The sequence below is a fragment of the Populus trichocarpa genome, chromosome 1 (assembly GCF_000002775.5).
Source record: "Populus trichocarpa isolate Nisqually-1 chromosome 1, P.trichocarpa_v4.1, whole genome shotgun sequence".
In the NCBI taxonomy this organism is placed as follows: Eukaryota; Viridiplantae; Streptophyta; class Magnoliopsida; order Malpighiales; family Salicaceae; genus Populus; species Populus trichocarpa.
This window is the reverse complement of record NC_037285.2, coordinates 48,220,417-48,232,290: the sequence shown is the minus strand read 5'-3', so window position 1 is coordinate 48,232,290 and position 11,874 is coordinate 48,220,417. Positions and strand designations below refer to the sequence as shown.

The 11,874-nt window shown below is 32.8% G+C and overlaps 1 protein-coding gene across 1 annotated transcript; it reads left to right on the top strand.

Moving 5' to 3' along the window:
• Window positions 1-7,465: 7,465 nt before the first annotated feature.
• On the top strand, window positions 7,466-11,455 carry LOC18096004 (subtilisin-like serine-protease S). Its single transcript, XM_006370680.3, has 12 exons — window positions 7,466-7,628; window positions 7,749-7,866; window positions 7,960-8,054; window positions 8,151-8,248; window positions 8,338-8,496; window positions 8,759-8,870; window positions 8,953-9,481; window positions 9,562-9,656; window positions 9,751-9,993; window positions 10,085-10,199; window positions 10,339-10,525; window positions 10,653-11,455. The coding sequence occupies exons 2-12, from the start codon at window positions 7,783-7,785 to the stop codon at window positions 11,213-11,215; spliced, it is 2,280 nt and encodes a 759-aa protein (XP_006370742.2). The 5' UTR covers window positions 7,466-7,628; window positions 7,749-7,782; the 3' UTR covers window positions 11,216-11,455.
• Window positions 11,456-11,874: the final 419 nt, after the last annotated feature.

Here is an 11,874-nt window from a genome sequence, read left to right as displayed (position 1 = left end):
ATAATTTTTATATAAAACAAAACAAAACAATATGGTTTAGAAAATCCTAAAACAACATTGTTTTAGTAAAAATAAATTGATTTGAAATAAAACCCAGCATTGCCGAGCTCCAAGTTAACGAATTAGAAATGACCAATCAAAGCAAGTTTACATGGCATGTATATCATATCATAAAATCTTAAAACAACATTGTTTTAGTAAAAATAAATTGATTTAAATAAAACTCAATATCGCCAAGCTTCAAGTTGACGAGTCAGAGATGATCAATCATACCAAGTTTACATGGCATGTCTTTGATATTGGAAAAAGTTCTTGATCAACATATAAATTGATGCCAAAACATTCTTCATCATTTAAAAACAATACGATATTGGTTTAGAAAATCCCAAAACAACATTATTTTAGTAGAAAAAATTGATTTAAAATAAAAACCAACATCTACCAAGCAAGCTTCGAGTATAAGTGATCAAGATAACCACACAGACCAAGTTTACATGATCAACATATAAATTGGTGCAAAAACATTCTTTATCATTTAAAAATAAAACACATCGGTTTAGAAAATCCCAAAACAATATTCGTTTAGTAAAAAAATTGATTTGAAATAAAAACCAACATCTACCAAGCAAGCTCCGAGTCGACAAGCAATCAAGATAACCACACAGACCAAGTTCACAATATCAACATATAAATTGGTGTCAAAACATTCTTTATCATTTAAAAATAAAACGATATTAGTTTAGAAAATTCCAAAACAATATTCTTTTAGTAAAAGAATTGATTTGAAATAAAATCCAACATCCATCACCAAGCAAGCTCCGAGTCGACCGAGCAATCAAGATAACCAATCAAACCAAGTTTACATGATCAACATATAAATTGATGCCAGAACATTCTTTATAATTTATAAAAAAAGGAAGGGAAGAAAGGCAATCATGATAATAATCCTAATCACATAATCAAGGACAGAAAATCATAATCCTACACTTTATAGAGATTCTGCAAATGGGGTTGAAAATCTTTTGCAGCTTTGCACCGAAAAGAATGATGAATGATTCTCCTGTAGTCAACTAACACACTTGATGATGCCCTGCAGCACAGCAACTCTTCCTTTTTCTCTTTTCGTTTTTTTTCAACTTTTCTGTTGGTAATGGTAGTCGGATTGGAAAGAAGCTCAAACTTTGATCATCATTTCACCAAAGATTCTGCAGCTTACATAATTATTATATGGTTCTTACTTTTTACCAAGCAAAAAGTATGCAAAAAACTGAGAGAGAGATTTACACTTGCTTGGATTCTTGCTGGTTCTTATTTTTAGATGTTTTTTAAAAATATATTTATTTTAAAAAAAATATCAAATTAATTTTTTTATTTTTTATGATTTTAATGTATAGATATAAAAAATATAAAATAAATATTTTCAAAAAATAAATATTTTTAAAAAACATGCTGCCGTGTAATATCAAACACACTATTCTGGAAAGGTTAGCTGTCGTTTACTGCGTTTTTTGAGTGGCTGAGTGCTGTCATTGTTTAATCACAGGCCAAATTGTAACATATCAATTACTGCTCCACGTCTACTTTTTTTGTTTTTTAGGGGGTAATTATCAATTAGACCCCAAGCAAAAATAAGTTTCTAATTAGGTCCTCCATCTATTGGATATCAACGTTAAATGGATGCTACATATTGACTTGTATTGAAAGTTTGAACATTATTTTTTTTCATCGTTATTAAATTTAGTCCAGCTTAACATATCAACTCAAAACCTGTGTCAGACTCGATTTAAAAAAAATAATCTAGGAATTTACCTGTCCGATAAGTCAACTCCCGACTTGATCAGAATCTAAATTGAGTTTTAAAAAATCAAAACGATATTATCTTAAGTGACCCAATTCAATCTGGATCAATGCAATCAACCCATGACATAGATCATGGGTCGGGTTAAGTTTCATTAAAATAATTTTCTAATAAGTTTGTAAATTCTGATTAAGTGATGGGTTCGACTTGCATTGATAAAATTAAATTATCCAGATTGACTTTTAAGAAATCAAAACCGTATTATCTTGATCGATCAAATTCAATCTAGATCAACCGGGTTAATTCGTGATTTGGATCATGAATCTTGCGGTGATGAGTTTGACTTGTATTAATAAAATTACACAATAAATTATCCAAGTATTCATGTATTGGCATGTCGTTGTAGTGCTCCATCGACTAATCCAATATGCCACATGCAATGCAATAAATTCAATCTACACGAATCACAATCGAAGAAGATGGTTCCTTCTAAGATCCATTTTGTGCTCCACATCCACGTGTACCCATCAGAAACTGTTGCCTCCCCACGCCATTTTTTCACGTACGTGCTCCGACAAGGTACTAAGCTAGGCTCTTATCAAACGGGAAAACAATTAATACCAGTTTCTACCATGTTGCTTGCTTAGTTGCATTCGCACATGTTCAGCACAGATAAATCAGTAAAGAACAACATCACATAAAATAAAGTGCGCCGGGATACCAGGATTCAGAAAGCATATAGAATTCTATTAAAAATAAAGGAGGAAAAAAAGCATACAGTGTTAGTGGCTGTTTGCCGTTACATTCTGTATGTTTCGTAAAAAAAAAGATATTAAATTGATATTTTTTTACGGTAGAAATCATCTATCATCTTATAGATAAAAAATAAATTAAAATAATATTAAGAGGTAACTCAACTCGTCAGGTCTTAGGTTTGTTCTCTAATGGTCACGAGTTCGAGTCCCTTCAAGGTCACTTGAGACTTACATGATTGTTAACTTAGGATCCGTGAGATTAGTCGAGGTACACATAACTTGACCCGGAAACCTATATTAATAATAATAAAAAAAGTTAAAATCATTTAAAGACACTGTGAAAAAGCAAAAACAAAGGATTACGAGTGCTCCATGGCTGGATCTTTTCATGCTATCGGTCTTGTGTTCTCTGCAATATAATTTACATGATGGGCTCAAGCAGCAAGTAGAACAATGATGGCAATCATTATATTATCACATGGAAATGCAATTCCTGATGATCACAATGATGATGGTAAGAATTAAAATCATTTTCAGGAGCAAACTGGTAAGAAAAATCCATGGCAATCATGTTCTGGGGCATCGCGATTACATGATCCATGACAGGACATTGATGGGTTTCCCAGAAAAATGTCTGAGACATGCAGATGATCATCTCTTTTCCACGTTCTTAACTACCAAATTAATTCCATACCGTGTGCGTGTCATCAATACCATTTGTTTGCTGGTGACTTTCTTGGACTATGAACACAGGAACGAGTTCATATATATAATGTGAGAATTCTTCTTGATGCTGTTCTTGTCCTGGTAGCTTAACAAGCTTTGTTATCATGAATTAGAAATCTTAAAACTTGTTTTTCGATTCAAAATAAATTAAAATATTTTTTTTTATTTTTAATATTAACATATCAAAATCATAAAAAAAAAACACTAAAAAACATCAATATTTGATATTTTTTTTAAAGCGAACACACTTTTAAAAAGCACAAAAAACAGATGTACAAGACCTCCAAGCAGGTTCTAAAGTTTGTTTGGTATTGTGGTGCATGATTTTTTTTAAAATTAGTTTTTAATTAAAAATATATTTAAATATTTATTTAAATATATTTTTTTATTTTATTTTTAACATCGACATATTAAAACCATAAAAATCACAAATTTAATGTCTTTTATAATAAAAAATAATTTAAAAAACATTTTAAAAGGTAAAAACATACATAATGCCACAAAGTAGTAAACTTTCGTATGTTATTATTCAAGATAAAATATTTTTAAAAATATCAAACTTGTAATTTGATTTTTAAAAAAAAAATCATAAAACAATGTACTTTTTTTTAAAATTTTCATATATCAGCATATACTTTTTTAATTTTAAAGTTTGTAAAATTGATTAAGATACCTAAAAACTGAATCGAGCATTCAACATTAATAAAAAAAATCTTAAAACGATATAATTTTAAATCGACTAGAATCTACCCGTGAAGATGCCGTACTTGTAAAATGTGAGTAACTGATTGCTGTTAAAAATACAAAGCATGACAGCAGGGGAACAGAAAGGAACGTAAGTGGGGGCTAGCAAGCAAAAAGGGCACTGACCTCTCCTCTCCTCTCCTCTCCTCTCCTAGGCTGCATCAACAATGCTAGCTGTCTTCGTTGTATCTTCATTGAAAGATGTTATTTAGGTTTTGTTTGTTTTTTGAAATTTATTTTTTAAGAAATTAATTTTTAAATTTTTTTGTGTTTGTTTGTTATTAAAAAAGTTGGTCAACGAAAAACACTTTTTAGTCAAAGAAAATTTTGGTTTGGTTTCTAGAAAAGTGTTTTCCCTTTTAGCTGTGTTTGTTTTCCGGGAAACCATTTTCCAAACTTTCCTGTGTTTGTTTGCCATTAGAAAAGTTGGTCAACGGAAAACACTTTCCAGTCAAAGGAAAATTTGGCTTGGTTTTCAGGAGAGTGTTTTCCTGGAAAATTTGGACGGAAAACACTTTCCGGAAGTTGTGAAAAATTTAGAAAAGTCATTATTTGCTGATTATATCAAATTTGATCCTCAAACTTTTGATTGCTATATATAATTTGTTTTGAATATTTATTTTTCAATTCCATCTCTTAAAATTTAATTTTTATATTAATTTTGGTCTTTATTTTTATAATTGCTATTTGCTTTTTCCTTATCATTTTTTTGTTGAAATTTTTTATCTATCAAATTTGGTCCTCATTCTTTTGATTGTTACTTATTTTATTTGAAATAATTTATGAAATGTTAATTATTATTATTTTAATTTCTTCACCTTTCATTTTTTTTTTAATTTTTTAGATTTGATCTCTATTATTTTGATTATTATTTATTTTATTTGAGATAATTTATGAAATTATATTTTTTTTCAATTTCATTCTCATTCAACTTTTTAATTTGTAAGATTTGTTCCTTATTATTTTAATAAACTTGAGAAAAATAAAACATTAATAAGTTATTTTCCAGCTCATTTTCCATGACATAACCAAACACTGGAAAGTGTTTTCCAACTTATTTTTCATTACACTACCAAACATCGGAAAATACTTTCCCGGAATTCATTTTCCCCGGAATTCACTTTCCAAAAGGAAACTACTTTCCAGCAAACAAACGGGGCCTTAGAAAAGCTAGGTAATATTGTTTTTTTAAAATAGTCAGGAAATATTGTTTTTTTTATTTATGTGTATTTTAGTTGTAAAAAAAATATATTTAGAAGAGTAAATTATATTTTAATATATTTGATATACAACTATTTTAATTCTCAATCAACTTAATATTAAATAATAAAATTAAAAAAAAATTAATTAAAAAAAATGACCTGAGTAAACTCGCTAAACTCATGACAAGAGTCATGAGATCATAATAATTCTATAAATAAATAAAACATACATTTAAAAAAATATAATGAAAAAAATATATTATTTTGACTTTTCAATGCTTATTTTACATGCTTCAAGGAGAGTGATAAACAAAATGTTGTTTTACCATTTCTTTTGCAAAAATATTATTCCTACTTATCTTACAATAATGCTAAAATACTATTCATTGCAATAATATTTTTTTTCCGCTAGTTTTTTCCTTTGATTTTTTTCTTTATTTTTTACTATATTATCTTGGTTTCATGACTCGTGTCATGGGTTTGACAAGTTCATCCGGGTTTACTCGGATTATTTTTTTTGTTTTTTTTTTATTTCATCTTTTAATGTTTGGTTGATTGAGAATTGCTTGAGTTGTTTTCAAATCCGTCAGATCAACCATATCATATTAGGTTGTTAAAATAATTATATATCAAATATATTAAAATATAATTGGCTCTTTTAAATAGCATTTTATTACTTTAGTGTATACAAACAAAAAATATATATTTATACCATTCGAAAAAATTATATTATCAATTTAGCCCTTCTAAGTTCCAAATAGTATCTCCATTATAAATGCTTTAAGAATAATATTTTTGTAAAAAAATGATAAAATAATATTTTATTTAGCACTCATTAAAGCAAGCATGTAAAACAAATATTGAAAAGCAAAAATAATATATATTTAGCTTTCCATTTAACATCTTCCAAAGGGCGAGTTCCCTTTTCTTCTCAAAATTAACAAAAGTGAAAACCAACTTCTTTTTTTACCTTAAATTTAACGGTCTCCAGAATTAAAGGCCGAGCTGAGCTGGCTTTTTGGTGGGTAGGGAGAGAGAGGTAGACGGCGCCGCTGGTCAGGTTGTTTTGCCCCTAAAGCCAGGCTCTCTCTCTTTTGTTTTATGCATAGTTATAAGATCCCACATATTAACCTTCGTGATTTGTTTTCTCGTGACATAACTTAAACTGGATTTTATATAGAATTGATCTCTCTTTTAAAAAATCAGTCTTATTTCAGGGTTTATTTTATAAAAAAAAAATTATAATTTACATAGATTTGTATCGTGAGAACTAACTCGCTATATTTGTTGACCTATAAATCAACTTATTTATTTTATAGCCCGAACCCGAGCTTTTTAGATTAGATCAATTTTTAAGGGGGTATTTGAGAGTGTGGTTGCGGTTGCTTTTTAAAATATTTTTAATCTAAAAAATGCATCAAAATAATATATTTTTTAAAAATTTAAAAAATTATTTTTAATATCAACGCATTAAAATGATCTGAAAACACCAAAAAATATTAATTTGAAGTAAAGAAAAAATAAAATAAAATTTAAATATTTTCAAAAACACTTTTAAAACGCAAAAACAAACATATCCTATCCTCATATTCAACCAATTGTTACTTGACGGTTTTTTTTTAAAAAACAAATATAGCGTGGATTATTTCATTTACTTGTGTGTTAACTCGTCTAATTTAATGATTTATAAATCAACTCGTTTATCTTGCAATCTGAGCCCGAGCCTTGTATTAGATCAATCTTTATATCATGTCTTTTATATATATATATATATATATATAACACATTTATTCGTGTTTGTATGAAACAATCAACATATCCAACCAATTTGATAGGAGATTTTCGCATGGTTCAACTTGGAAATTAAATTAGTTGGTAGAATATATTCAATTTTATGTTGGGTCCAAAAAAAGGATTTTTCAACACAATTTGTTTTTAAAAAACAGGGTCTACAATGTCTATATTTTAAACATTGATATAATGTTGATATTCATCAATACTTACCAAATTCAGTACAACGTCGTGAATTTATTAAGTGAATTCAAAACTAGACAACATATTTTTTTTATATTAAAAAAAACAACATTTTTTAAATAAAAATTAAAAAAAAGTTCTTGAAATTGATCGGTTTGGATGAACAGATTTAATCGGGTCAACCTTTTAAAATGAAACTCTTTTCGATTTGGTTAAATTAAGGACATCCATGTCAGGGTTAGAGGATTGATGAGAGGTTTATACAAGCGAAGTATATTATCCTTGTGTGTATGGACAAAGTGGGTCACTGATGCTGGTTTCCACTGTACTGTATATTTTCACGCCATATCGGTGATTGTGTCTTGAAAACTTTGTTTCTACTCGCACTCACGTATATAAAGATGGTGGACTGGATTGCATTCTTGTGAGGTGTGAACATTCTCTCCCCTGCCCACTTTCTGTTTTTTCCTTTTAGTAATTAATAACCCCCCCCACCCGCCCCCTTTTCTGCTGCCGCCTATATATTCCACCAACTGTTCCTTGTTTCAGGAACTTGCAGTAGTGACTTGTACTTGTTGTGTTGATGGCTTCTATAAGTTGGTGTAGCCTTTTCTGTCTCTTTCTTGCTGTTTTTGTAGCAGAAGTTGGTTTTTGCTCTTCTTCCAAGGTTTGTGTTGATTCTTGATATGATATATGTTTTTTCTTGCTAGTTTCTTGGTGGGTTTTATTTGATGTTTTGTTTTGTTACTTGAATTTGTAGGTTTATGTGGTTTATATGGGAAGCAAAAGTGGGGATGACCCAGATGATGTTTTGAGCCAAAATCATCACATGCTTGCTTCTGTACATGGAGGAAGGTCAAAACTTTGTGCCCTTTTCAATACTTTCATGTCATTCGTTGTTTCGCTTTTTTGTTTTTTATTTGTTGGTTTAATGTGGTGTGCTACTGACAGTGTTGAGCAAGCGCAGGCCTCTCACCTTTATACTTATAGACATGGCTTTAAAGGTTTTGCTGCTAAGCTGACTGATGAACAAGCTTCTCAGATCGCTAGTAAGTTTATGACTTTAGGAGCAATTTATTGCTTTGTTCTGGAATCAGAATGATATTTATGATAGCATTTTTCTGGTTTTTCGTGACAGAGATGCCTGGAGTGGTCTCTGTGTTTCCCAATTCGAAAAGAAAGCTACATACCACTCACTCATGGGATTTCATGGGTCTGGTGGGTGAAGAGACCATGGAGATACCAGGGCATTCAACCAAGAACCAAGTCAATGTTATAATTGGTTTTATTGATACTGGTGAGGGCCTTTTTTTTGCCTTTAAAAGTAGTTTCCTGTGTACTAATTCTTGATTGAATACCCCCGTGAGTTTTGATTAAGTGCTGCTGCATATACAGACAAGTCTTCTGATATATTTTTCTTTTTGCTGAATGATGTCCTTGATATTAGAGATTCATTCCGAAATGTCATCTTTGCTTGTTTAATGCTTAAGAAAGTCCTGATAAATTTGTTTGGCATATAAATTTTAAAAACAAATAGTGGATTTGATTCTTATGGTCAGGAATTTGGCCTGAATCTCCAAGTTTTAGTGATGCCGATATGCCTCCAGTGCCAGCCAGATGGAGGGGGAAGTGCCAGCTAGGAGAAGCATTCAATGCTTCATCTTGCAACAGGTTCATTCTTGCTCAATAATTTATTCAATGATTGATTCAGTGGACATTAATTTATTGGTGGAGGATCTAAATTTATTAATAGGAAAGTGATTGGAGCACGATACTATAAGAGTGGCTATGAAGCTGAAGAAGATTCATCAAGGATAATGTCATTTAGATCTCCAAGGGACAGCTCTGGTCATGGCAGTCACACAGCCTCGATAGCTGCTGGTCGTTATGTTACAAATATGAATTATAAGGGGTTGGCAGCTGGAGGGGCTAGAGGAGGTGCACCAATGGCCAGAATTGCAGTTTACAAGACATGTTGGGAGTCAGGTTGCTATGATGTTGACTTGTTAGCTGCCTTTGATGATGCAATCAGAGATGGGGTTCATATTTTGTCCGTGTCTTTGGGTCCTGATGCTCCCCAGGGAGATTATTTCAATGATGCCATCTCCATTGGGTCATTCCATGCTGCTAGCCGTGGAGTGTTAGTAGTTGCTTCAGCTGGAAATGCAGGAACCCGTGGTTCTGCAACCAACCTTGCCCCTTGGATGATCACTGTTGGTGCTAGTTCGATGGATAGGGATTTTGCATCTGACATTGTTTTAGGAAATGCCACAAAATTCATGGTAATACAACTCCGTCCTTATATTAAGTTTTGTTTGCAGTAATTGGCAGAGCCTTATGAGTTCTCAATTCTGAAAAACAGGGGGAAAGTCTGAGTCTCTTTGAAATGAAAGCCTCTGCAAGGATCATCTCTGCCTCTGAAGCCTTTGCAGGATATTTCACACCTTATCAATCCAGGTGAAGCAACAGGTACTTGAAAGCGAGTGAAATTTATATTCCAATGCATGGGAGAAATCTGAGTTAGTTTCCTTTTTCTTGCTTGTTCATGTAGTTACTGTTTGGAGAGTTCCTTGAATGGTACCAAAGCCAGAGGGAAAGTTCTTGTCTGTCGACATGCTGAGAGTTCAAGTGAGTCTAAGATTGCAAAGAGCCAGGTAGTGAAAGAAGCTGGAGGAGTTGGAATGGTTCTTATTGACGAGGCAGATAAAGATGTTGCCATCCCTTTTCCCATCCCTTCAGCTGTTGTGGGGAGGGAGATGGGGAGGGAGATTCTATCTTACATAAATAACACACGGTTTGTCTTTTTCTTGCCAGTATGGAGACTGGGTGTTTGAGCACTCAAGTTTCTCAAATTTTCTGATTCAGGGTACTCTGATTGTGAACAGCAAACCAATGTCAAGAATTTCCCGTGCAAAGACAGTTTTGGGTTCTCAACCAGCACCTCGTATTGCTTCATTTTCTTCCAAAGGACCCAATTCCCTGACACCTGAAATTCTGAAGGTAACTTTCCAACTTGAGATCAACTAGTTTTTCAGAAGACCTGCTGGCCTATTTTAATTATTTTTTCAACTTATGTCATGCTTCGTTTATGATATTCTAAAGTTTCTACCTCTTTCCTTGTGACATTACTGCTTCGTAGCCTGATGTTGCAGCTCCTGGACTGAACATCCTCGCTGCCTGGTCTCCAGCAGCTGGGAAAATGCAATTCAACATTCTTTCTGGAACTTCTATGTCATGCCCACACATAACAGGAGTTGCAACCTTGATCAAAGCAGTTCACCCGTCTTGGTCTCCATCTGCCATCAAGTCTGCAATCATGACCACAGGTAAGTGATAATCGACTTGGTGTTCCACGACAAGTTCTCTCCATGGGATTCATGAAGTCTCTAAAATATGCTACCTTTTGTTGAGAATTATCTGACCAAGAATCTGGATTTCAAATGGAAAATGCAGCTACTATCCTGGATAAGAGTGGCAAACCCATCAGAGTGGATCCTGAAGGAAGAATGGCCAATGCATTTGATTATGGATCAGGGTTTGTTGATCCTACAAGAGTTCTTGATCCTGGCCTCGTCTATGATGCCCATCCAATAGATTATAAAGCTTTTCTCTGTTCAATTGGTTATGATGAGAAATCACTGCATCTGGTCACAAGAGATAACAGCACATGTAATCAGACATTTACAACAGCTTCCAGCCTCAATTACCCTTCAATCACTGTTCCAAATCTTAAAGACAGCTTCTCAGTGACTCGAACCGTGACAAATGTTGGGAAAGCGAGAAGTGTTTACAAAGCTGTAGTGTCTAATCCGGCAGGAATCAATGTTACCGTTGTGCCAAAGCAACTAATCTTTAACAGCTATGGCCAGAAGATCAAATTCACAGTGAATTTCAAGGTGGCTGCTCCATCAAAGGGCTATGCATTTGGTTTTTTGACATGGAGGAGTACAGATGCACGGGTCACCAGCCCCCTAGTTGTCCGGGCTGCACCCTCTCCCATGGGGCTGATGAGATAGCCTGGCTTAGTTTGTATATATTAGCTTAGGAACTTTGAGATCCTGATAACCCTACACGAATACAGATGCAGAAATATACTTAAGTTCATAAATCCCTATATAGTAGCTTGCCGTTACATACCTGGATCATGCAGGCAACGGAATGAATTTTAAGATTGCTGAACAGGCCGCATAAAATGGCAATATATACACTGCCAAAATTTGGCTCTCTTTATTTATTCATTTACTTGTTCTTTGTCAGTCTCTCTAGTATGTTTATATACATACATGCATTACAGTATTGAACCTTGATCAGATTGGCATCTGATGATCATCATGTACTTCGTGATAAATGATATAAGTTATAATTTGAACACTGATTTTTCAGAAAGATCAGGGCTATTCATTGCTCTGTTATACCCTTCCTTTCACCATATGCCAATCAGAACACTGATTTAGCTGGGAATCACATCAGCACTGGCAACTTTAGGAAAGAATATGAGCATCCCAAGGATTCTCTACAGGATATAGATGAACCTCTATTGCTATGCCCATTTAGTAATATGTTTTCTAAGCCAATGGATTCAGCCCTTCCTTCTCCTGCTAAGTACTCTTCTATGGACTTCTCATTTTTACTCCTGTTTTTTTTTTTTAAAAATTCAATCAATCATGGCCCTGAT

What these genes read in the sequence shown, in the direction of transcription:
- LOC18096004 (XM_006370680.3), top strand. Translation starts at nt 7,783, where the DNA reads ATGGCTTCTATAAGTTGGTGTAGCCTTTTCTGTCTCTTTCTTGCTGTT. An exon ending in TCTTACATAAATAACACACG is followed by an intron (nt 9,994 to 10,084) that starts GTTTGTCTTTTT and finishes GATTGTGAACAG; the next exon opens with CAAACCAATGTCAAGAATTT. An exon ending in GTCTGCAATCATGACCACAG is followed by an intron (nt 10,526 to 10,652) that starts GTAAGTGATAAT and finishes TGGAAAATGCAG; the next exon opens with CTACTATCCTGGATAAGAGT.